This window comes from Gallinula chloropus (genome assembly GCF_964237585.1).
Source record: "Gallinula chloropus genome assembly, chromosome: 4".
NCBI classification, from domain to species: Eukaryota; Metazoa; Chordata; class Aves; order Gruiformes; family Rallidae; genus Gallinula; species Gallinula chloropus.
Genome location: NC_140088.1, coordinates 25,154,307 through 25,181,327, shown reverse-complemented (window position 1 = coordinate 25,181,327; position 27,021 = coordinate 25,154,307). Strand labels below are relative to the sequence as shown.

Here is a 27,021-nt window from a genome sequence, read left to right as displayed (position 1 = left end):
ACCCCAAGCTTACACCAACCATAAACAATTGTGCAGGTTGAAAATATTTTCTTAACTTGTTCAATATTCACAGAGGTGAAGATTTCCCACACACACACCTGCTTTTTCTTCTGTTTCTGAGGGGAAGGCAAAACCAAGCCTCAACTCAGCAAGGCTCAAATTTGTGAAAAAAAGAATTAGCAAAAAAGAGACAGGAGCAGTCAAGGAAAAGGATGCTTGAAAGTAGAGTTTCACATTCTCATGCATCAGCCCACACTTGGACATGTAATAGTAACAATTTTTTAGCATGACCAGCAGATCGAGGGAGGTGATCGTCTCCCTTTACTCTGCTTTGGTGAAATCCCAATCAGAGTATTGCGTAGTCTGGGCTCAGTGGTACCCAGTACAAGAAAGTATTGAGCAGTTGGAACAAGTCCAGAGGAGAGCCACAAAGATGTTCAGAGGGCTAGAGTACCTCTCCTGTGAGAGCAGGCAGAGAAAATTGGACTTGTTTAGCCTGGAAAAGGCTCCAGGGAGACCCCATAGCAGCCTTCTAGAACCTAAAGGGGGGTCTACAGGAAAGATGCAAGATGCAAGTGGTTGGTTACAAGAGCAAGTAATGACAGTACAAGGGGCAATGGATTTAAAAAAAGGTAGATTTAGATTGATAGGAAAAAGAAAAGTCTTTGCTATGAGATTGGTGAAGCCCTGGCACAGGCTGCCCAGAGTAGCTGTGGCTGCCCCCCCCGCCAGCGTTCAAGGCCAGGTTGGATGAGGCTTTGGGCAGCCTGGTCTAGTGGAGGCTGTCCCCGCCCATGGCAGGGGGTCTTTTAGGTCCCTTCCAACCCAAACCAGTCTGTGGGTCAGTGATTTCCTGCTACCAGGTCCGCAGGAAATCGCATGTGGGGTAAGGAGTACATTTTCACCAGAGGTACCAGTAGAAGCAATGAGGCTCCTACAGAAGACGTGGGAGTGAAACGCTCTATCAAGAAACAGCTTCCACCACCGGGAAGAGCAAACTTGCGATGACCTTGCGCGCCTTCTCCTCCTGCAACGCGCCGAGGGGCAGCGCAGCCAGGGCAGGGATCCGCCGGGGGCGTGAAGGGGAGCGCTGCGAGGACGGCGCTGCGCCCCCAGCCCAGAGCTCGGTGACACCTTCCCGCTGAACCGCGGGCCGGGGCTGCCCTCAGAGCCGCCGACCGCTAACCGCGACCTGCGTTACAGAGCGGCCGGCAGGGCTGAGGCCGGGCTCGGGCGGACGAGACAGACGGTGCGGGGGCTGAAACCCCCCAGGGGCCGCACGGAGCCGCCCTCCAGACCATCGGTCCCCTCGCGGCTGTCAAACCTCCTGCCGGCTGCACCGCAGCTCGGCCCCTCCGCGCGGACCAGGTACGCGCCCGCGCCGTCACCTCCCCCGTGACGCCAGAGGCGCGCAGCCTGGGCCCGCCCCCGGGGCGACCGCCACGTACCTTCTCGACGCAAGCGACCACGGAGGCAGTACGGCTCCTCGCGCAATCTCGCCTCGGCGCCCTGCGCTGCCCAATCAGAGTCCTCCGCGACGCCCGGTGGGGGTCACGCCCGGCCAATCGCCGCGCCTCGAGGGGTGGGACCTGTTCCCATGGCAACGGGAGCTGGGGCCGGCGGAGTGCCGTTGGGCTGTCGCGCCGTACCGTACTGTACCGTGCTGTGCCGTGCTGTACCGTGCCGTGCCGCACCGCCCCTCGCCGCGCTCCTCCGGGCCTCGCCGCGCTTCCGAGCACCGCACATCCTCAGGAGGACACCCGGGGGACGCCCCCTTCATCCCCGCGTGCAGGAGACACCTCGCCCTTAAGAGGCAGCGGCTCCTGTCGCGCCGCAGGAGGACCGAAAGGTAGCATCGCCCGTCCCAGGCCGCCCCCAGGGCCAGGGGGGCGGCGGGCAGCGTACTGCGGGCGCGGAGCGGGACGGAGGCGTCGCGGTGGGCAGCTCCTGTCAGGGAGAGCCGTCGGCCGCCGCGGGGGGCGGGGGGCGCCGCTTTCTCGGGGCTTTAGCCGCCCTCCCGTCAGATTTGAAAACACGAGATGATGGCAGTGCGGGGGGAACGGCGCGGCGGTGCCGGGAGGCGGGCGGGCGGGTGGGTGAGAGCAGCCCGCCCGGAGCAGCCCGCCGAGGGGCTTTCTCTGGGAGGGCCGGGGGGCAGGGGGGTGCGCGGTGTGGCGGGCGAAGCGAGGAACTAAGTTTGGCCCAGCGTGTCCCGCCGCCCAGGTTTCGCTTCCTCCGGCCTCGACGCGCGGGTGCCGGCCGCCGCAGGCTGTGTGGCTTTTCAGGAAGTAGCACTTGAGCAGCCCCGCGGAAGGGCACGTTAAGCGGCCGGCTTGAAAGCGCGGCGAGAAATGAATGCCTGCCTGCCAGCGGCGGCAGCTCAGACTTGGCAGGCTGGTAATGGCACGCCCGCAGGAAAAAATTAGGTTGCTTTGTCCAGGAGACTAGACTGATTTCACTAGAAAGGATGCAGCTCCTCAGCATCATCCCTACTGTAGGCTCACTGGGGAAGCGAGGTGAAACGCTCTAGGGTCGGGTGAGCTGCTGCATTCAGAAAATATTCCAAAAGAGGTAAAGGTTGAGACGGGGTTGTAGAGGGGTAACATTTTTTTCGAAAGAGGTCATGTTTGGCAACAGGTTTTAGTCACCGTGTAGGGAAAAAGCTTCTGTTGTGTGAGTTGTAAGCATATGCTGTGGAGAAATAATGCCCAGGGTTTTCAAAATCAGACCAGACCAGGAACAGCAGTGAAGCACCAATATACCACAGTGTCAGGTTCAACGTGGAGGTTTGCTTTGGGTTTTGTTATCTTGTTTTCTCCCACAAGATGGGCTGAGACTGGCTGGACACCAAGTGCCCACCAAAGCTGCTCTGTCAGTCTCCTCCTCAGCTAGACAGGGAGAGAAAATGCAACAAAAGGCTTGTGGGTCATGATAAAGACAAGGAGATCACTCAGCAATTATCTTCATGGGAAAAACAGACTCAACTTGGGGAAAGTTAATTTATTACCAATCAAAATGATAGTTGGATAATGAGAAAACAAAACCTAAATCTTAAAACACCTTCCCCTGCTGGCTCCTCCCCTATTCCTTGGCTCAGCTTCACTCCCCATTTCTCTACTTCCCTGGGGGATGGGGAATGGGAGTTGACATCAGTTCATTACATGTTTTCTCTGCTGCTCCTTTTCTCTCAAGGGGAGGACTCCTCACACTCTACCCCTGCTCCAGCTTGGGAGACACATGGGAGACAGTTCTACGTGAACTTCTCCAATGTGAGCTCTTCCCACAGACTGGAAGCTCCAGTATGGGTGCCCATGGGGTCACAAGTCTTGCCAGCAAACCTGATCCAGTATGGGTTTCCCATGGGGTCACAGACTCCTTCGGGCTTCCACCTGCTCTGGTATGGGGTCCTCCATGGGCTGCAGGGGGACAGCCTGTCTCACCATGATCTTCTCCACAGGCTGTAGGGGGGGGGTGTGGAGCATCTCTTTCTCCTTCTCTGACCTCAGTGTCAGCAGAGTTGTTTCACATATTCTTATCCCTCTTTCCAATGTTGTTGTTCCCCAGCAGTTCACCCCTCCCATTAAATCCGTTACCCCAGAGGTGCTACCATTGTTCCTGATGGTCTCGGCCTTTGCCAGTAGTAAGTCTGTCTTGAAGCCAGATGTCATTTGCTTTATCAGATGTAGGGGAAACTTCTAGGAGCTTCTCCACACAAACCAAATACACTCACTCTAAAGAAAACTCCTGTAATTGACTCAGTCTTGGTGCAGTTTGACCCTGAGTTCTGAAGTGACTGTCCCTCTCAACAGCACAGGAAAGATTCCTACTCTGAAGACTGGATAGAAGATGAAGAGCCACTCAAAAATTGTTTGAAATCAGGTTTTGTTGTAACCTTTATGGGCTTATGCACCTTTAGGGGCCTCTGCTTAAGATTCACAAAAGGTTTATGGGAGAAGCCCACATTTCTGTGAGTACTTAAGATCCACTTATACTGTCATTTGCTACACATGATTTTGTACAGTCACAGGGCAACATCCTCCATGGGCTGCAAGTTATTAACATGATTACATACAGTACCTCCTAACTGAAATTTTCCCTTTTACTTGCTACTGTGATCTTTTGGAGGGTGGTGGTATATTATTTTAAGTCTTTTTAAACAGATTCCATTGTAGTGAACAATGTGAATTTCATTCACTTCTAACCAAAATACTAAATATTAAAAAGTGGAAAATTATAAATTAATATTGCCCATTGAGTCTTCTTAAAACTTCCATTAGCTGTTGGACGTGAAGCCCTCTAATGTAAGCATCTGGTATAAATTTGTTTGTGTCTTGATGCTGTAATCCAGCTTGGGATGCTATTATTTGGTATCTGAAATTATATTCAGAAAACCCCATCAAACAAATAAAAACTAAGCAATAACAAAAAGAGTTATTTTTTAATAAGACTAAGAAGAAGTTTTTCTAACTTGGCTGTGTAGTAATGGTAATACTACTGAACATACACTTTCAGTTTGTATATGATGAGCTAAAGGTTTTCTGTCAAAAGCTGGCCCCAAGTGATACATATATAACTGAAATTGTAATAATGAAAAGGGAGACCAGTTCTCTGAGACAATAAAAAATTAAAAATATTTTATTTTATTGACTCAAATGTCAGGGGTTTGGAAATATTGACTCATACTTCTGGTGATATACTGACTAAACAAATGTACTTTACAAAAGAGATAAAATCCTTTACTGTTAAGTTAAAAGCCCGTATCAGTGTTGCCTTGATTTGAACTCCTGTGCAGCAAAGGTGTTTATTTAGTGAGGTATTGTGCTCTTGTCTATTTGATTGCTCAGTAAGCAGAAGAGATCTCTCTGAAGTTCCTGTTAGATACACAGATAGAGGTATGCTTGTATGCAACTAAAAATATGGCCAGGGACTTAAGCCATATTGAACGAAACCAGAGGGAAAAATCATGTTAATTTCAATAGTTTTTGCTTTTCTGTATGCCTGATTGGACATCTGGAAGAAAGGAAGAAACTGTGTTTAATTAGAACAGTTTCAATTGTATTAAATTGTAAATGTTATTCCTCACAGGTAATTCAGGAAACATACAGGCCCTTTTCCTGATTCTATTTTTCATACTTTATATTCGTTATAAAACAAGTGGGACGCTTATACATATTTGGATTCCTAAGCAAGTAGGAATCAATGGGAATTAGCAAATTATGGAAATAAATCTCATTAGGCAACTACCATTAAGTGCCTAATATTTCTAAATCTTACTCCATATCATTAGATCTAGACTTATTCTTGTTAGCTATATTGTTTTATCTGTCCAAAGGGTAAAAAAAAGAATTGCCTGAAATCCTGGGGTGTTAAAGGTTTACTTCAGCATCATCATTTGTTGTTGACTAGAACAAAATTCACATTAGTAGAATAATCAAAATTCTTTTTGATTTGAGATTAGATTTTGAGCAAATACTTCAATTCCATGTAGTAGCACACTTGAAACAAGGTTGCTTTTTATGCTAGCACTGACAAAATTGTTGTTTGCATTTATACAAAAGGAATTTGTGAGATTCCAGGTGTGCTGCTGTATTTTGTTACATGTGGGAACTGAACTTGTAGGAAGTAAGCTATGTTTGTAGTGGTAATTTTTTTTTTTAATTTGCTCTTGAAGTTTATAAGAATTTTATAAAGTATGTGTTGACTTCGTTACAAGTTTTTGCTTGAGTTTTGGCTTCATAAATCCTTTTTTTTTAGCTTTGTTGGGAAGAATTGATAAAATCAAGCAAGTTCCTTTTAAAAACAAGACTAATATTTCAGCATTCTTCAGTTAGTAGGATAGCTTTGTAGACACTGATATTTATTTGAAACGGTGATAGAGAAGTGCCTTGGAGGCAGGTATTATAAATATGTATGTGTGCACACAGGTTTTTAAATAATGAATCATTAACATTGGAACCAGAAATAAAACCAGCTTTCTTTTCAAACTTAGGACACAGCTAAGCGTGTGTAGCAGGAGCCATATACATTTTGTTTCTATGCTATCTTTATTTCTGGACATACAGTTGCATTGTGAATAGTAGTACTTGCCTCTTTCCTGCTCAGTCATTCATAATTTGTATTACTATATTGTATCCTCCAGCATTTGGGTGACTCATGTAATAAAACAGCTGAAGTGTATTTTTTAAAAAAAGGTTCTGTCAGCAAATGTTGTACTACACACAGTTAAGGCATGCTGTCTTTTCTGAGCAGCTGAAAAAAGAAGTTGTTCTATCAGCCAACTTAACTGCAAAGATGAAGTGCAGTAAGAAAAATGTAACATACAAGTCAAAAGACAAGAATTTAATGTAAGTAAACAGGATGAGAAGAAAGGATCTTACTGCCTTTGTGTACTTAAATAGTTTTTATACAGAAAAAGTTGCAGACAATATTAAAATGCTTCTTGAAAATGTAAGGATTGTTTCCTAGTGCAGAGAACTGAGTGGTAGGTACCCTTAACAGAAGATTAGGAGAGCATGTCCAGAAAAGAAGCAACATCTGAGTCATGGGGTTAATGGGCACCATTGACAGAAGAGAAAAAAATACTTGAAGGATAATGAAAGCAAAATTGTCATTACTTGTGTGGGTGGGGCATTTATCAAAAAAGAGGGGAGAATGATGCCTACATATTAACTTTTAAAAGGATGCTTTCTCATTTGGGAAGAAAGGTGTGCAGGTGATTCTGTACTTGGGAAGATAACTTGTGAAGGGAAAACTATTGCGGATTGTAGACATTTTTCTCATTAGGTAGTTTTCTGTGTATGTCCTCAATAAGAAATCTCTCTCTAGAGCACTGGTGACCTAGTCAAAAGACATATTCACCACAAACAGGTTTAGCTTAGCACCTTGAACTGTAAAAAGGTTTTTGCACTTGCTTCTCAAAATTTTTGGCACATCTTAGCCATGCCAATACCAGTTTAACTGGACTAACATTGTGAAGAAGATGCTTTAACTACCGATTCATTGACTTTGTTGTTTGAGGTATGATGGCATACAGTGTCTGTGCAGCAAGTTCTTCTGAAGTACAGGGAGGAACTAACACTGATTCTTCAGGTGTTTCCAAACACAAGGCAGAAAACTAATCTGTTTCTGCCTAGTTTCAAACATTTCAAACAGTATTTTTAACAGACTTTGTAAGCTAATCAATTTATATATTTGCAAATGGCTTTTAAAGACGTGGAAAAACCCACGGAATTAAACATTATCTATTTAAACTGTGATATTTGGACAGGCTCCTATGAAACATAATTCACTGTTTCAGAGAGGTGAGAACAGATTCAAGGTGCTGCGTGGCTAACACAAACTGCTGAAGGAGTACTTTACATAGTTCAGGTATAATATTTGTAATATTCCCGTTCTAGTCCTGAGGGTTAGAATATTCTTAGAAAGATGAGGATCAGTAGGTCTGTTTTATTTCCCCCCCCCCTTTCTTTTTTTCCTATGCAGCACTGCATATGAAGATTGTCCACTTCTCTGATGTACAGCATTTAAATAGGATGTCACAGTACAGCCATGACTTTAGAGAATACTGCTATCATCCTGCACATCTGCAGGTTTAGTTACTTCCATGTAAGATAGAGCAGGTGTGCATGATATTCTATGAGTACATAGGCTTATTTGTGTATTCTGTAAGTCTGGATTGATGATTATGTTGCCAATCATGATACACAGGGTTTACCAAGTGTGAATGTGCAATGTGACATTTACTGTGTTGTGCTCTCTTGCTTCATAATTAACCACTGAGCTTCTACACATGCAGACACTGCACGCTATGCACTGATGTCACGATATGCTTTCGCCTATCTCAGGTTTAGAAAATTTAACATCAGGTGTTACTTCAAAAATATTTGTGGGGAGGTGTCAGTACCAGAATTATGCTGTTTTCTGGGCAATAGGCTTTAAGTTAATGAAAAGTAAATTTTCAGGTTTACATTGCAAACCCCTGGAGTTGTGTAAAACAGGTGTGCAAATGCCATGTTTACCTGCTTGTGTTAATGCTGCTAGAACAAGCTTTAGGAACTCAATTTTGTACTTCTCTTTTCAAGTCCCATAGCTTTTAGTAATTCAAATGTCAGATCCTGTTCAACTGAAGTTGATAGGAATTTGTGATTAACTTTAGTGGGATCAAGACCAAGGCAGCCTGCTGCTTTTCTTTTCCAATTGTTTTTTACTGTTCATGCAAGTACAATGGTGGCTCCATTTTCTGCTGATTGTCTCATTCTTTTGGCTCTCACTCTGTTTGGTTTGTTGTTTTTTTTTTAAATACTTTGTTCTCAGAGAGCTTTATGTTTTTCATTTTCCCTGAAAGCTTAGGATATTGTCTTAGTTTATAAACTACAGTGTTTGTCAGCTCTAGAGCACTACTTTTATGATTAGTTCTCTTTATGTGTTACAAGTAGAAATGTTTGTTTATCCCTCTAGGAAAGATGAGATTGATTTCTGATACAGGCAGATTAGTGTTGTGCTACGTTTTCGTCTAGATAAGCTACATGTCTTTGACTAAAATCACTTAATTTACGGATGACAATTGTAACATTGTCCATCTGTCTTTAAGAAAGTAATCAGTCAGCTGGGCAGATTCATGACAACTTCTATTTCTATTAAACTAAGTAGCAGTAGGAAGAATAACAATAATAAATACTAATAGACTCAAGCGAGGCACGAGGATGTATGCTGCGCATTATGTACCACTGATGACTGTGATCAAATGGACATTGCATTGACATTATTCCTTCTTGTGGAGCACTGTCTGTTGACTTGGTGGCTCCTAGTCCTTAAGTAATCAACCACATTCTTAAGTCAATCACATGGATTCACTCTGAAATGCCTGGGAAGGGATGGGCATCCAGGAATGGGTTTCTCAAAAATCAGGAACTCTTGAAGAGTGCTGGAACAGGGTGAGAGTGGAATGAAATTTTAATAGCAAAGTGTTTAGTGGAACAAAACCTGGAACCCAGGTTTCCTTCTGTCCTTTTTGTCACTCTTCCTGAGTTGCTGAATTTGAGAATCACACTGAGTTTTTTCTTGCAGCAGATTAATGTTAGAATTTGCAATGGGCCTGGTTTCTCTCTGTTAATACCTCTCAGAGTAGAACCTGCTCAGTGACTCAGTGTGACTGTCACTCTAAAGGTTCATGTGTCTTTGTTACCTGCTTTTATTGAGGGAATTTTGATGACTGTAGTCTTAGACTAATAGATACCTAAATGCAGTAACTCTGTATTCACTAGGTAATTAATTTTTATTCTAATGAATGTATTTCAAATTTACTTGTAATAGCACAGATTGTGTAAACAGTTGAGTTTGCAGTTCCAAAATACTACAGGAGGTCCTGTGTTAAGTCAGCTTCTATGATAGAGTTTTTGCTTATCCATTTTGGTCTTCTCTGATTTGAATTCTTTTTGGTAGTTGTTGAATTTTTTTTGCCTGTTTTATCAAAAAGGCTACAATAAAAACACCCTATGCAGAACCTGAAACCAAGCTCCCTGATAGGCAGTAGAAAGCATTCTTTTCAGAGCAGTTTACTACATCAAATATATGCGAAGAACATATTGTGATATCATCCAGGCTTTCCCCTTATGTATGTGATAGTGTATAATCTCCAAGGTTGGTATTTCCAAGGGAACTCAAATTGCCCATGAGCACAAATACCACAGAAAGTCAGCAAATCCAATGGCAGTTAGTTTGAGTAGAGCTTTTAATAGATAAGCTCTGCTGACTACTGCAGAGGTAGTTTAAAATGATATAGCTCCAGTTGCCCATCCCAAATCTGCTGGAAATTGTAGGCTGGGCAGACCAACATGGGTGGCAGCAAGGGAAATTCTTAAAAATCTAATTGTGTGTCGCCCCCCCCCGGTCTAAATTGATAATTCCCATCTTCACAACTATTCATGTTGTTAGAAGTTGTAGGCAGCACCTTTAAAAAGATCATTTAGGTCTCTAAAATGGATCAAAGACCAGGTGTCATTGTTGAAAGTGTTGGCTTTAGTACTTGCCCGAGGCAAAGAATGAATCAGTGCTATAACTATGACTAACACTTGTGTTTCTGGCTTCTCTGCCGCGGTTCATCTCACTGCATGACCTGTTGAGCTTACATGAAATGATAATAGTAGCCCATACATGATTTTCAAAACCGTTGTGTACACACCTTAAATAACTGCAGTGGGTTATGATATTAAGTTACTTCTATCACTCTAATTTCGTATATGTGAAAATACTTTGGTGGGGAAAATATTCATCCTTCACGGGTCCACATTTTTAGCATTATCAGAAGCTAGTCTCTTTAAATGAGCACTTAAACATACATAACCTTTTAAAAATATTTTTAGAAGTACTGAAAGTATAGTTCTTACATACTTTAGGGTTTTATTGGTTTTCTTTCATATCCATTGCCTAGATGTCCTTTCACTTTTACCAGTTTACTGGAACTGCCTCATTCATATTCTGCAACAACTTCAGCAAGGTCAACAGCCTTACCTGTAAATCCTTTTGACTGTGATGCTCTGTGTTTAAAGTTACTGCCCAGGCTGTCATCTAGAATCTTTCGAAGTATATTTTGAGGTTCAGTTATCCCCATTTAATTCTTAAAATACGATTAGTTGAAAGATGCTGATTTATTTTCCTCACTCTTACTTTCCTGTTTCTTTCATCAGAAAAGGAAAGTACAGTGGCTTCTTCAGAACTCTCTCAATCAGCTTTGGAAGTGAACCATCACCTTACAAGTATTCTAAGTCCTACTTAAAGGATTTATGAACCTTTCTTATTAAGAAACAATGCTCTGATAAAATCTGTAGCATAGCCTAAGCCACCCAAGGTTCTTCTATTTCAAATTAGATATTGAAGGACTGGGAAAGATTCAAAGACTAAGAAGCATGATCAAAGGTCTGGAAAAGTTTCCGTAAAAGGAATCAGTAGGTAAGCTAGCGCTCCTTCGGCTAGAAGAGTGAAGACTGGTGTATGATCACTGTTGGAGAGCTAGAATGTGGAAATGGTAATTAAAAATACTTTTTTTACATCTTCCAATACAAGAACTTAGGGGATCTTTGAAAGAGGTAAATGGCTGACAGGTTCAGAGCAGAGATGGTTCATGCCACGCGTTATCTGTGCAGCTATTTGCTAAACTTGTCATTTTGTAGATAGGCTGTTACAGAAGCACTGTGTTCTATTTCTGTCCAACCTGCTGCACAGGTTAAGCTATTTCCACTTTCCATTTGCTGTATTCAGGCCTAGCTGGTGATCTAGCTGTGTTTATACATTGACCAGTATATCAAAATGCCTTAGTAAGGATAAAATAAGTCTTACTAAGGCAAGACTTGACCATCCTGAACAAGTGTATGAACATTAGGACTTCCTATGTGTTCTGCAGAGCCATTGCAAATACTTCAACATCTTAAAAACCTCTCACCATTTACAGTACAACTTAGGTTTGCCACAACTGTAAGACAGTCTCAGGAAGTCTGCATGTGTAATAATAGCCCTTAAAAATTAAAACGGTTTAATTAGTGTTCCTTGAGAGCAGCAGAACATGTAGAAAGTGGTTATTACAGGTAGGAATGTCAAAACATGTTAATAACTACATTTATGTTAATTTTTTGTGACTTGTTCTCATTTCAGATGAAGTGGCTATCTCTCCTGCCACAACACTGTATTCTGCTGATGACATGTCTCCTAATGGCCTTGGAAGCTGTACCCATAGACATAGATAAGACAAAGGTCAAAGGAGAAGGCCACGTAGAAGGAGAGAAGGTAGAAAATCCAGTAAGTGTAATAAAACTTATCTAATCAAGTACTTTTTTCCTAATCATTAGTAATCTGGTATAGCAAACTTCCTTCCTGAAATTTAGATGTTCTTTACTGGAGTTGCTTGCTGGAAGGAAACCTAATATTAGCTAGTATTGTCATACAGCCCACCATCTACTATGGTGAGGTTCTGTTTACATTTGTTCTCTCTCTCTATTTTTTTTTTCCATTAGCTGCTAAAGGTGATGTGGCACATGGAAGAACTGCTTACTGTTCTGGCCTGCAACTGAGTGGTACTCTGGGATCCCAGCTCAGTGCTTCAAATGGAATAGTAATGAATGAATTGCACTGTTTTAAAAAAGCCAAAAACAAACCATCAAGCCAACAAAGCTCTGCTAACATGACAAATGCTTATGCATAATATGGATTCCTAAACACATCTCTCTTCCTTGTCAGTTGCTGAAACAAAGGAATCCTAAAAATAAGTTATTACAGGGAAATGATGCGAATCAGAAAAAAAGAAGATATCTAAGATAACGCCTGTTTTGCTGAGATTTGAGTTTCAGTTCAATCATTGTATTTAAACAAAATTAAAATTTCTGTAGTATATTCTTTTCTGAATGTCACATTCTTTTTTTTTTTGAAGGATACAGGACTTTATTATGATGAATATCTCAGGCAAGTAATAGATGTCTTGGAAACAGATAAGCATTTCAGGGAGAAACTCCAGACCGCTGACATAGAAGAAATAAAGGTAGGTACAAAAAAAGAGTTAAATTAAGGTTAGTTAAATCTATAATCATGAGCCACATATGAGTATTGTTTCTTCCTTTACTTTTTCATGCTCCTCTCAAGTTTTTTGAGCTTAAATTTCTTCTCATTTTTATGTACTTAGTTATTTAACTCTTACTAGATCTTTGTCGTTAGTGAAAGTGCAGCAGAATTTGGTTCATCAGAGAATATCCCATAGCATAAAAAAACCTTGACACTGTAAACTTGAATACAGTTTCTGCCTATCTACAAAAAAGCCTATTTTAGGCTCATATAGGTAGGTAAACCCTCATGTACATCAAAACAGCTGCAAGCATAACTTTCACTTGAGGTTGCCTCCTGAGTAATTTGAAGCACTGTTTTGAATAAAGAGGTGTATCTGCTTTCAGAGATTAAAATAGCAATGGAAGAGAATTACAAGAAAGTCACATTTTAAAGTCTGGGTTTGCGCTAGAGGCGAAGTCAGTGTATATAGGAAATAGATCTCCAGCTTTCACTTCTGCTCTCCTTTCTTTTGTGCCAATCCACATAGGACTCTCTGCAAAACCTCAAAGCATTCTTGTCTTTTCTTGCTTTAGTTCCTGGCTCTAGGTGGTGACTGTTCTGCATTCCCCTTTGTGAGCTAGAAATTTAGCAAGGGACAGGTAGGAAACAGTCAAAAGTGATAGACTTAAAGAGGAGATCCTAGCTTTGGCATTTCCTTTAATGCCTCATGTTGCCATTGGCAGCTTTTAGCTCCTTTTTCTTCTGTGCCACATCTAGTGTAACCCTTGAAGGTTTATGTCCATTTCCAGATCCTGATAAATATCCTTGGAGTATACATTGATGGCTGTTGCTGTGCTTCTACCTTCTCTCAAGTCTTAGAGACATCAAGTAGATGAAGAACATGGCACTTTGTATGCATCTCTCAGTTCTTTTGAACTAACTTTAGAACACTTGGTCAAGAACTGTCATTTTTTAAACATTGTTAGGTATTGCTGCTTCAAGGTCATGTTTTTGCTCTTTGCAGGAGCAAGGTACTTAAAAATTCTCTTTTCAGAAAAGAGAATTTCGGATTCCTCTCTGGTTCTGTAACCATAGGCTTAAAAATTTTGAATCTGCTCATCCAAAAAAATGTTGACTTTCTTAAAGTGTGGGCTACAGTATTGCCAAAGACTGCCGCTACTCTTGCAGCTCGTATCTAATGGGAATCCTAAAGACTACTTTATATACAACATTCATTTTTTGACAGAGTGGAAAGCTAAGCAGAGAGCTTGATTTAGTAAGCCACCACGTGAGAACACGGCTGGATGAACTGAAAAGACAAGAGGTAGCAAGATTGAGAATGTTAATTAAAGCAAAAATGGATTCTGTTCAAGGTAAGAGTACAAAATTTAACTTGGTGAATTAACAGATGGGATTGTGTTGGAGAGGTGCCTGAAGTCCATCAGTTACGCTTTGTTTGCTGTCAACAATAATGATTGTAAGCTAGAAGTGTGCTGGCCTAGAGCCAGCAGAGACCTGTCTTTGCAGGAAACTGGGGAGAAGAGAATAGCCATCTGTATTTTATAAATAACTGAACTTGATTCTGCCAGTGGGTTTTTCAGATGCTTCTAATCCTTTTTCGACTTTTTTGTTTTCAGTGCATCAATTTATAGATTACTCACTAAGAACTGGTAACATAGTAGGACTATGTATAGGAATACAACATAACATGGTATTTCATGTCTTTACAGGGCAGAAATCCTTTTTTTTTTCCACCAATTATTGTACAGATTTGTAACAAACACTATAAACATTTAAATATAGAAGATTATTTTTCTTATTTTGAGGGCATTTTTATGCTCCTAAACAAATTAAAACATTTGGAGTAAAAAAAAAATTTGTAGCATTTTCTTAATTGCTAATGAAATTTTACACACTCAGGCAATATCTTTTGATGAATAAAGTATACAGATTTCTCATGATTCTCATTGCTGTATGTTTGTGGGGGATTCCTTTTTATTTCTCATTACTGAAGAATTTTTAAAGTTTGCATTACTAATTTTGTACATTTCTTATTGGTGGTTTCTTTTGGAAGAGAATTCATTACCCATAAAGATACTAAAGATGCACTGCATGATCTTGTTTCTGAAATGCTGTTTTTCACAAAGAAGGTCTAATGAAAAGGTCTTAATTTGTTTATACAGCTTATTCTTAAAAACCTTTGCAAGTTATAGGGAGGAAATTTAATGAATCGAGTAGATAATGTGACAGTTTAAAATACTCCAAGAATAAGGATCTGTCTTCCAGGCTACAACAAATTGAGAGGTGACAGGTAGACTGGAGAAGTATGCATGTGTAAACATGTGTTCATGTGGATGTTACTAGGATCAGGAAGGCATCAAATTAATTTGGGAAAAAATCTATTTCTATGTAATACCTTTCCTGTGAAGTCATCAGATGCTACCATAGTGTAACTAATGAATAATAATACCAAATTGGCTGAGAACATCAGATCACCTTTCTGTCCTTTGCTTTCTTTTAATGCAATTTCTTGTCCACTGGTAGCTAGACAGTGCCGACCAGCAGAACCCCCTCCACAGGAGTCTGTGCATTGTGTCACATACCTGCCAGACCCTGTGTTTTTCCATATATATTTATATGTTTTTCTGTAAATATAGAGGAAAAATGGATTTGGGGGCTTTTATTTTTGGTTGTTGGATCGGGGTATTTTTTTAAAGCCTATTATTTCACTTGTAAAAATGTTTCAAAAACAGGCTAAAGCGCATATATTTCAACAGAAATTATGATCTCACCAGGGAGGAATGCTGGTTGAAACCTGCCCCAGCCAGTGTTTGCTGTTTTGTGATAATACAAGCACAGCATTGAGAATAGGATAGTTTGCCAAAGAATCGCAAGTTGAATTTTTTTCTCCAATTTTTAAAAACATGTAAAATATTTTTTGCTAAACCATCTAGTAAAAGCTTATCAAAAGTGTTATATTTAATATATCAAGTGTATGCTGCATTAGATAGCATTATTACCTCGCATTAGCAGTCAGAAAACCATGGTAACAGCTAGAAAAGCCTGTTGTAGAAATGTGCTTTGTTATTAGTGCATTGTGTATTGATATTGTTGGGCATCTTCCCTGTCATAAGGAAGAGAGAAATGTTTGCAGCTTTCAGACAGAGGACCTAACTCCTTACTGTCTTGCACTTCTCATTTTGCACAAATGAAGTGTGAATATCTGCTTGTCTGATTTGATATAATTTTACACCATACAGTACATACAACATCCTTGGCCAGATAGAAATCTGCAAAATATACAGGATAATAGAAGAGTCAGAATTCTCCCAGTTCAAGAAAAAGATGCAGGTTGTTAGCTTTGATAGTTGAAGGTACATGCAGTATCTCACTTATAAACGTTATACAATGCTTTTCTTAGTTTGTGAAACTCAAACTGATTGTATTTTTCCTTGCTGAAACGCAAGCCTTAATTTGTGCATGTTAAATTATTGGGTGCAATGCAATACTGACACATCAGAGGGAATATAGTGCAAATTACTGTCAAATTTGCTGATCTTCAGGAAAAGCAACTTTAGAAGTGTTGCTATAGTTTCCTCTAAAAATGAAAAAATGACCCAGTCTTCAGGAAGCATCAGGTACTTAAAAGGCACAAGCTCCCATATGAAAATTTTTAACTCCCTGATCTAGTTTAATTTCAAACTTACTTTAATGTTTTGTATTTGTACCTTGTTCTTTCAGACACTGGCATAGACCATCAGGCTCTCCTTAAACAGTTTGAGCATCTGAACCACCAGAATCCTGACACGTTTGAACCGAAAGACTTAGATATGTTGATCAAAGCAGTGAGTGCTAGCTATTAACTGCTATGGGGGGGGGTTGTTATTAATTATTATGCTTTTTTTTCCTCTGGTAAAGGCAAATCCTTTTATATGCACCATTTTTTTTTTTTTATAAACGACATGCAGTTTTCATTTTCAGAGAAAAGGCAGTTGTCTCCTTTGCACACTTGAAAATTGTTCTCAAGAGCCCGTAGAGTTTGGGGTGACATCTTAAGAAGCCTTGGAACCGACTTCCAGAATAAAATACACATCTCTGGGAGCCTTTAAATTGAATGCAGTGGAGATGGGGGTATATTTTTCCAAAGTGTATTTTCTGATTGCTATTTCTAAATGATTTATGCATCACACAGAATGACATAAATAATCATCCCTTAACTAGCCATTTGAATTTTGGGATCCATTATGTCAAGCTGCAAAACCACAGGAGAGTAGAATTTAAGATATTGATATCAGGATGTGCTGGGTATGGCATTCAATGTCTGTTTAGCAAGTTCGGTATCAATCAGAGGTGTTTGTAGGGAGCAGTTCAGTGCATGTTTGTTAAGGGAAAGCATTTAAGGCTAGGAGGCATGGCATGGCTTTTTTCAACTGTTGGAAAAAATACACTTCTCAAGAGAAAAAGTGCTTTAATCTCAGACATGCTTTGGAGAGTGCTGTATGTCTGAGATGAGAATTTGACAGTGTTTATATTTCCAAAATAAATTGAAAGATGAGGTATATTTTAAGCTTTTTCTAATTTTTGTGGAGGTTTTTTTTTACCCTTGGAAAATCCTACCTTAATTTTCTGTAAAATTATTTCTATATAGATACTATAAAGTTTCTTGCCATTTCTGAGCGTCACTTCTGGGAAAATTCTGGTTAACTTGGAAAAGCATATCCTCAGTGGGACAGTGCTTTGTTTTCCTGCATTTCTTTTGCCTTCTCATTTCTCAGCTGAGATACTAACAGAGTGTAATGGACATGATAAGGGGTCTTTGCTTTGAAATTGTTTTTTAAAAGGTACAGTGAATCTGAAGACTAAAATGTAAATAATGGGAAGAGACTGTATTGTGTATAAACCTGTTAATTTGAAAAGCACTACCAAGCACCCTGTAATACTTTGAGCTGTCTGAAAATGATAGATCTTTAAAGTTTATTCAGGTACTTGTAAGAAATTCTCCCTGCACACCCTTTCTCTCCATGTAATTGGGGTTTTTGATCTAATCTGTATTAAGCTACTGCAAACTAACTCTCATTATTAACAAAGGCACTTTTTTCATTTAACTGTATGATAAGCTACAAATGTTCTTGGAGTTAATGGTCCTATCTGAAGCTGTGCTTAATTAGCATGGAGCTTAATTTGTGACTAATGATGAGAAAGGACACTTTGATGCCTTCTTACAGTACTGTGTAGTTGCAAAAATTATTTACTGTTTAAACCCTTGCCAATTAATTTCTCTGAAAATAATGAAGCTAAAAGAGATGTTTCTGCAACACTGTCACATGAAAGGAAACCCCCAAGCAGCCTACCTCATGTTTAAAAGAAGAATGGCAATATGGCCAGCCTTGCCCACAGATCTGAATATAGTGGTTTTAATATCATATGTGTTAATGTAATCATGTGGCATAATATGTCTACATAAATCTGTATTTTTAGGCTACAAGTGACCTGGAAAACTATGATAAGACCCGCCATGAGGAGTTTAAGAAATATGAGATGATGAAAGAACACGAGAGGAGAGAGTATTTAAAAACACTGGATGAAGAAAAGAGGCAGCGAGAAGAATCCAAATTTGAGGAGATGAAGAAAAAACATGGAGATCACCCTAAAGTTCACCATCCTGTAAGGCCACAGTCTATTCTTGCATGATTGGGTGAAAGCTTTCCTTTCCAGGGAGAAAAGGCTAATAAAGAGAAGGGTGTATCTTCTTTGTTCTCAGCATTTGCCTCCTCTCATCGACATGGCAGCAGAGTGTGGGAGCAATGCTGAGAGCATTACAAACCCCCCCTATATGTACACACACACCTCCACCCCAGTTTTTCTGTGCAAGCTGGACATTTTTTCTATATTTGTTGGCAGAATTATTATTTACCAAGAAGCTAAAACTTATGAGGAAGAAGACAGAATGCTATTCAGAACTGTAGGGATGCCTTCATGGTATGCCTGGCCTGCAAGGTACTGCATCACAGTACCATTTGCTTTAGAAAAAGCACATTAATTTAACTGCACTCAGCTATTATTTCTAGATGAGTCTGTGTGACTATAACTGGTGGTTACAGGTGTTCCTTTCCATTGGATATGCATTTCCTTAACATTGCCTTTTTCCCTGGGCCTTTCTGTCTAATGAAAGCATCAGACCTGACCAGAAGGGTATTAAAGAAAACTCCATTGAATCCATTTGCAACACGACTAATGAGAAAATAAAGCCTTTCAGAGACATTGTAATGCAAAGGTAACACAGAAAAATTACACTTAATCATCTTTTGAATAGCTTTTTCTTTGTAACCAATCTATAGGGAAGCAAAGATCAACTGAAAGAGGTGTGGGAAGAAGCAGATGGACTAGATCCTAATGAATTTGACCCCAAAACATTTTTCAAATTACACGGTAAGAGGTTTAGTTTAATTTAATGAACAAGTGAAGTGACTTTCTGTTACCTTCTGCTGAGGGCAAGTTTGTCTTACGCGAGGATACTCTTACACCTCAAGAAATTTGCATGAATCTGAAGAGTATAGAGGAGAAAATATTTACACTATTTTTTGTAAGTTTTCTGCAAAGTTATAAATGAGGTTTAAAACTTGAAAACAGTTTTGTTTAACTACTCATAAAATCATTCATCCAATAACCAGTAGTGATTCCTTATGGAAGCAAGGGTACTTCCAGGGCTGGCTGTGCCATTTAACTTTGCTTGCGCTATATACCAGGAATAAATCTTCAGAAGCGTGTGTCGAAAAACCCTACTTTCTCATCATCTCTGCAGATAAGTGCCAGGCACCTCTTATTTTTGGAAAGGTCATAGTGCTGCCAAGCCTCTTCAGAAAGTTGCAAGATTCCCTTAATAAAACAAAAAGCAAAATGCCCCCTCCAATCCTGCCTCTGTATTTCTGAGCAAAAGAAACAATAGTAGCAGAGATGAGCATTCATCTTAATGGGCATTTTGCTTTAAATATGATTATATAAATGTGTAACCTTATAGTCTGGCATTGTTAAATGCTTTATGATACTTAGGCACTTGCTTCTGGCACTGGGCTGTGTAAGGCTGAACAGTAAATAGAATTTGATTAATTCCAAAGATGGTAACTTAAGAAAAGTGATCTAGCTTAAGTCTAAACTTTTATCTTTGTTTATAAAAGAATAAATATGTATTACAGTAATTCTATTATAGTAATTAAACCTTTCTTCTTCCTAGAAAGAGATCTTGAAATACAATTTTCTGGAAATATTTTGTAGCTTTTTTGTGCAAATCTTAACAAAACAGAAATAGCTGAAATAACCTTTTGCCTTAGTGCTTAGTATATAAAAAGTTAAAGAAAAGCATTGCATAAAAGCCACCCATTTGAAGTAGACATTCTCTTCCAGTTTCAGAGGAAGTATAACAATACTCAGGGCAGAATGCAGGGTGAAAGCTGGATCATTAGTTGTCAAGTATCCTCTTTGCATATGCCATGAAAAGTCATTTTACAGTGATCTCTTCTCAAGCAGTGCATGTTGATAGAGCTTTTCACATAATTCTTCAGGGTTTTTTTGAGAAAGTTTTTGTAGAGATTTTTAGAGCTTCTGAATCTGTTTACAAGTTTAATTGTTAAATTGGGACAACTTCTTCTCAGCAATATCTTTTGGCAATTGCACTCTATGCAATCCTGTTGTGACCTATTGCAGTTTGCTGATCTAAGAAGTAGGGAGATTGCTTTGGACTTGTCCAATGAACCAACCAACCAAAAATGGCAAAACAGTTCAGCCAATGCCTGATAAAAACATAAACAGAAAAAATGAGCCATGTAACAAGCATCTTGTTAAATGAGGTTTTTAATCCAGTTGATACCGATACACTGATACTTAACTCATGGAGATCTATAACATGTATTACTTTCTGTACATACTCAACTTGTATTTTCAATTTTTCTTTTTGTAGATGTCAATAACGATGGTTTCCTTGATGAACAAGAATTAGAAGCCCTATTTACTAAAGAGGTAAAAAACAAGTTCAGTCCCTTGTTTCCAGTAAAAAGTTACAGGGATATATGTATTTTTTCTAAGTATATTTGTGGGCTTGGGACCACAAATTAGAGTATTCATGCCAAGTTTTGTGCATCCTTAATGTTCCTGTAAAAGTATAAAACACATCAGCAGGGAAAATAAAGTTACTGAAGCACAGGACTCAGACAGCAGAGATCTAGTCTCATGTATTTCTCTGCCACAGGCTTGTTTGAGGTTTTATAGCTAGTTTGCAGGATGGCTATACCTGTAAAATTGCAATGCTAGATACAGCCTGGTAGAGGTTCTGAAGCTGGGTAGCTGTGCTAATCAACAAGTCATGAGACTTGCTGAGAGACGGGTCACTAATCAACAAGTCATAAGACTTGTTGAGAGAAGAAGGGTCACGTGCAAATTAGCTTAAAGAAAGACAGCTTGTTGTGGAAAACTACAGAAATCTCACATATTTTGTATCTAGTTAGTTTGGGGCACATGTACATGTGATCAAGTAGACAGCCTCTTAGTTTCTTTAAGGCTTGGTTCATTGTCTGTGAAAACACAAATGTTAGTACTTCTTTGTCTCCCAGAGGGGTAATGATAGCAGTGTACAGAGATTCTGCATTGATGGGAACTGCAGACTCAATCAGTATACAAAGGGTCTTCGTCTTCATTTTTCCAGTAGCTTCTGTTTTGGTATAGCAAAGAAAACCCCCAAATTTGCCATTCAGAGATCCAGTGTTATGACTGTCAATACCTAGTCTTACAATCTTTTCTAGATTTCATGACTCAGGGAGCAAATGTGCTATACAGTGTATATAGAAGCTTATCAATTTGAACTACTGTAAATTTTTGAAGAAATTAAATTTGAAAATACATATTTCTAACAATACTTTGCCATAATCTCCTCTAATACAATAAAGACATATGGCTGTCTTGTTTTGATAGGTGTGTCCCACTATTTTGCAGCTTTATAGTTTGGAGACAAATAGTATAGGGCTTTGCAATGACCTATTGATGAAGCTAAATGACTGAGAAAGCTAAGTAGAAGCAAATAAGCATAAACTCACCAGAAAGACAGTGTGCAAAAAGAGAAGTGGGTCATTAAGCTAAGCACTCAATTTGCCTTGTGATATCCTGAATGCTTACAGGGTCAGCTGCATGGTCTGGTAAAAAAGCTATTCTCTTCCATTCCAGAAACCACATGGAAACTGTGCTTGCCTTGAATCAAATATGGGATCAGACTGTGCGTGCTGAGGTCAATTTTACAGTTGCATCCACAGCAGACCACATGAATTAACTCAAAACTTCATTCTTAGCAATGAAAGGCTCGCTTGTTGCTTAAATACTCTGCTAAAAGTGAATTACACACACACACATGCTCTCATTCTATTGAGAAAATGGTAAAGTGCTGTTAGCCACATCTCAGGCTACTGTTCCAAATATGCTCTGTCATTTGAATGAGCCTCCCTTTCTCCAAACTAACATTTGATAATTTTGAATTTCAGCTAGAAAAAGTTTATGATCCCAAAAATGAAGAAGATGACATGGTTGAGATGGAAGAAGAAAGACTGAGAATGAGAGAACATGTAATGAATGAGGTGGGGATTGACGTTCAGTAGAGCTGCTCGTTTCCTTCTATGGTCAAGAAACACAGTCCTCATAACATGGAAGGTTGTCCAAGTACAGCACAAATGTCTGAGCTGCCACATTGAATGCTGCTTCTGCTTGGATTCACATAAAGTTACAGTTCTCAAACTGCCCCCAAATTTGGATGTAAATACCTGCTGACTCATTTTGATTTAAGGAGTTCCAGAGAAGCAATAGTACTGTAGCCTCCATCTTTTGTAGATGCTGAGATTCAAGATAAAATCTTTGTTAAATAGGGAAGACTATTTAACAAGTACTTTTGTGCTTGGCAAATGCATAAGATTTTAGGTGTGAGAAGGGGGAGTGAAGCAATATCTTCTTCCATATAGCTCACCTTTGTCCCTTCAGAAGAGGGCTCAGAGCTCAACATATCAACTGCTGAAGTGAATGTCTGTACTATTTCTGACTGGCTTCCAACTCAGGATGCAGAGGAAAGAGAAGAGGATATTTGAAACCGCCATGTTTTTCATTCATACCTTTTCTGTATTCAACTATATTCCTTAAGCTTGAGGAACAAAGCTAGTAGTCATAAAAGGAAGCATCTCCTTCCTTTCCCTTAAAGAATTCTGACACAACTGAGTTGAGTTTGGGTTTTTTAATGTGTTTTTAAACCTCCCCATCCAACAGTGAAGACTACTCAGACTCACAGTTACAAAATTATTACCAGAAATTTTTCTTCAAAAAAATCATGCAAACCACTGTTATTGTTGGGGCTGTGATCACAAATAACGTTTCCAGTAAAGCCAGTGAATTTTGAAGTAAAATGTGAAGATTTACTTTTTATTTCCATTTTTGTTAAGCTATATAAGCTTGTGAGAGAGGTTTTCAGAAAATGTTGTAGGTGCTCCCTTGAAAATGGGACAGTTAAAAAATAAAATGGTTATATTTGAAGATACTTGTATAATAAAATTAAACATTAGCTCCACTAAAACCTGTCCTTTATGTTAAGCTTAATTCTTTACTTCAAATAGGTTGATGTCAACAAGGACCGGCTAGTGACTTTGGAAGAGTTCCTGCGAGCTACAGAGAAAAAAGAATTTTTGGAGCCAGACAGCTGGGAGGTAATAAGAACATCTTCCAAGTGCAACATACCCTACTATTGCCATCACTTTCACCAGACAGCCAAATGGCATGTCTCTGACCCTTGGGCTTTTTCAGTTCTGCTTTGGTATGTGTGTGGTTAAGTGTCTTAGCTGTATGTAATGTACAAAATGTAGCAGATAACATAATGCAGATGTGATCTTTATGGCCCATGCACAAACAGAAAAGGTCTTGCACCACCCTGTGGATTCTAGAAGAGTTTTCCCCACATGTGCTTCAGTGGGAAAATGGACATTTTGTTTATGAATCACTTTAAAGGGACGATCAGAGCTCATCTGGAACCAAGAGAAATTTTTTTTTTCTACCTCTAAATCTGTAGTAGAATTTTTGCTGAGAAACATCTTTTGCTATTTCTTACAGCAAGTGTCCTAATCCTTTACAGTGTTATGTCTGGGTATTTTGATGGAAACTCTGAGGGTTGTTTAGTGAACTGTACAACGCAGCTAATAAAAACTCCAGTGGGAAGATGATAAAAATATATATGCATTCCTGCATATACATTCATAAACATACATTTGTGTTACTATGTATTTTCTTGCAGACACTAGATCAACAGCAGCTCTTCACTGAGGACGAGCTGAAGGAATTTGAAAGTCATATTTCTCAGCAAGAAGATGAACTTAGAAAGAAGGCAGAAGATCTTCAGAAGCAGAAGGAAGAGCTACAGAGGCAGCATGACCAGCTTCAGGCTCAGAAACAAGAGCTTCAGCAGGTACACTTATGAGGACAGTTTTGGGCTTTTTTCCTCTGCATCCTTATATGTGACAATCCTGAGCTCTAGAGTGTTCTTTACCTTGATTTCTCATGAGTCCCAGCTGAATTCAAAACTAGTGGTACCACAGCAAAACGTAATCTAGCATTCAGTATTGTAGCAAACAATACAAGCATCTCAACTTGATAATATAGCCATTATCAAAGACTACATAATGACTGCAAAATTTGTTTTAAGTTTATTCACTTATGTCACACCAGAGAAAGTTGTCAGATTTAAGTTTTTCATCGGTGCTATATTTATTTTTCACCAGGTTGTAAAACAGATGGAACAAAAGAAACTACAGCAAGGAAATCCTCCTGCAGGACCAGCTGGAGAACTGAAATTCCAACCACGTATGTGTCTTTCTGCATAGATAAACAAACTTTTTAGATCTCAAGAAACCCCTGTATTTCCTGCTGAAACTGTTAATATGATGCCATTTCAGCAACCTCTGCAGAGAGGTTCACTAAATTGTCTTTAAGAGGGAAGTATGGATCTCTTCAAAGGTATTCCTGAGATCTCAATGCCTTTAAATCCATAGTAAAAAAAATACGAGTTCTAACTTAAGGCATCAGATGGCTGGGGAATGAGGATTGTGTTGTACCTATCAGTCTTAAAATATTGATACCAAGGGTTTCTGAGCATCCAGAGAAGGACAGGGGCATACGAGTGACCCGGTTTGTCTGGTGTTCAATGGCTGCATTAGCGGTCTCACACTGCAGGACAAATCACAACTTTCACCAAGTCTGTCCCCTGTGGCAATTTTACCAGCAGTTGGCATAAAGTGACATAACAAATTGATTTTAAACAGTATGAACAACCAATTGCTTCAGCACCCTCAGAAGAAGATAGTGTTGTAATAATGCAAAATTCTTGATTCCACTTATAAATAAAAATTAAAAGAATCATAGAATGATTAGGGTTGGTAGGGACTGTCAAGTTCCAACCCCCTGCTACAGGCAGGGACACTTCTCACTAGACAAGCTGCTCAATGCCCCAGCCAACCTGGCCTTGAACACTGCCAGGGAGTGAGTAGCCACCACCTCCCTGGGCAACCTGTTCCATTGTCTCACAACCCACATAACTAAGACTGTCTTCCTAATATTCAATCTAAATCTACCCCCTTCTAATTTAAAACCATTGCCCATCATCCTATTACTACATGCCCTTCTAAAAAGGCCTTTCCCAGCTTCATTGTAGACCCCCCTTCAGGTACTGGAAGGCCACTATGAGGTCTCCCCATAGCCTTCTCTTCTCCAGGCTGAAGTTTTGTTTGATTGCCACTACATTTGAAACTTTACTGTAGAGCCTTTTCACATTTGGGGCCAATTTCATTGAGAAGTTACAAATGGTTCTGTTCTTGTTTTACAGCTGGGGAACACAAAGTTGGAGATGCACCAAAGCATCCTGCAGGAGGTGATCAGCCTTTACCACCAGGACATGTCCAGGAACCAGCTGCTAGAACTGATCAAGTTCACCCTTAACCACTTGTGCCTCAACTTTATAGCATCTTTATTAAAAGGGGAGGGGAGTTAGGGGGGAGGGCAGGGAGGGGAGGAAATCAGAGTGAAACATGAACGCCCCAGACTGTAAAATCATTGGGCATGTTAGAGGTGAAGTATCAATCAGATATGAGTCAGAAATTAAACTAATTTTCTCTCCGGTGCATCATTAAGAAACAGAAGGGGAACATTTAGAGGCTACAATGGAGTAGGGAATAAAGGAAACTATTAGTACAAAAGTTTTTTATGGCCAGGGGACTGAGATATTGAACTCTTCTCTGCCAAAAAGGGGAGAGATATCTGCTATTCTGTGTTTAGGCACAAATTGGAATCTTCTCAGAGAGGAGCAGGGAACTGGCCTGAATGCCAAGTTAGGTCTAGTTTTATGTAGAAGCTCTTTCCAGAAGTGCTGAGAAGCAAAACATGGGGAAACAAAGACCATAGATAAGGCCTACCATTTCCAGCTCTACCAAACCCTTTCTTCTTTGAGACCAAATAAAAACAAACTTGTAATTCTTAATCACAGACAAATTTGCACTTTCAGAAATCTAAACACAGCAAAGAATTATGTGAAACAGTGAATATTTTTCATGTTTACAGAAGCCTAAGAATTTCACTGTAAGCCTTCAAGAGGAATAATGTACTTCTGGTGTATTGATCTGAACCGTCCTCCTTGTTGAGATTAACTCTTTGTAGCAGTTGAATACTCATCTGGCTCTTGGGACAGCACTTTTTTGTCCATTTCTTACATCAGGTGCCAGCTAATCTCAAAATTTTGCATGTCAAATAAGCTTTTTATGTCAAGTAAGCTTTTTAACCACCCGGACATCTGGGAAAATCACACAGTGAGCTGCAAGAGGTCCAGGAGACTCCAGGAGTCCGTGGATGACAGCTGTCTGGTTCAGGTATTGGACAGACTGACCAGAGGTGATGCGTTGCTGGACCTGGTGCTCACCAATGTGGGGGAGATCATTAAAGGTGTTAAGATCATAAACAGCCTGGGCTGCAGCACCATGCCCTGGTGGAGTTTGTGATCTCAAGGAATGTGGGCCTGGCAAAGAGTGGGATCAGGACCCTGAACTCTAGGAGAGCAAACTTCAGGCTGTTTAAGGAATTGTTGGCTGAGATCTCCTGAGATCTCCTTAAAAGACAGAAATGTTGAGGAGAGTTGGCTACTCTTTAAGGATGCCTTTCTGAGAGCTCAAGAGCTCTCTGTCCCTCTGAATAAGAAAGTGGGCCGGAGGGGCAGGAGACCAGCATGGCTAGGCAAGGACCTGCTGGTCAAACTGAAGGAAAAGAAAGGCAAGTACAAGCTCTGGAAACAAGGGTGTGTTGCCTGGAAAGAATACAGGGATGCTGTTCGGACTTGCAGAGACGGGATCAGGAAAGCCAAGGCACAGGTGGAACTGAACTTGGCGAGGGATGTTAAAAACAACAAGAAGGGATTTTACAGGTACAGTGGCCAGAAGAGAC

At 39.9% G+C, this 27,021-nt stretch overlaps 1 protein-coding gene across 1 annotated transcript; it reads left to right on the top strand.

The window, feature by feature from the left end:
* Window positions 1–1,833: 1,833 nt before the first annotated feature.
* NUCB2 (nucleobindin 2) lies at window positions 1,834–25,558 on the top strand. Its single transcript, XM_084262846.1, has 13 exons — window positions 1,834–1,849; window positions 11,647–11,790; window positions 12,419–12,526; window positions 13,775–13,901; window positions 16,270–16,373; window positions 18,007–18,192; window positions 18,867–18,957; window positions 20,483–20,541; window positions 22,050–22,142; window positions 23,163–23,252; window positions 23,834–24,004; window positions 24,318–24,399; window positions 25,418–25,558. Exons 2-13 carry the CDS (start codon window positions 11,647–11,649, stop codon window positions 25,528–25,530), a joined length of 1,368 nt encoding a protein of 455 aa, XP_084118972.1. The 5' UTR covers window positions 1,834–1,849; the 3' UTR covers window positions 25,531–25,558.
* The last annotated feature ends 1,463 nt before the right edge of the window (window positions 25,559–27,021 follow it).

What these genes read in the sequence shown, in the direction of transcription:
- NUCB2 (XM_084262846.1), top strand. Translation starts at nt 11,647, where the DNA reads ATGAAGTGGCTATCTCTCCTGCCACAACACTGTATTCTGCTGATGACA. An exon ending in GAGAGAAGGTAGAAAATCCA is followed by an intron (nt 11,791 to 12,418) that starts GTAAGTGTAATA and finishes TTTTTTTTGAAG; the next exon opens with GATACAGGACTTTATTATGA. An exon ending in AGAAACAAGAGCTTCAGCAG is followed by an intron (nt 24,005 to 24,317) that starts GTACACTTATGA and finishes ATTTTTCACCAG; the next exon opens with GTTGTAAAACAGATGGAACA.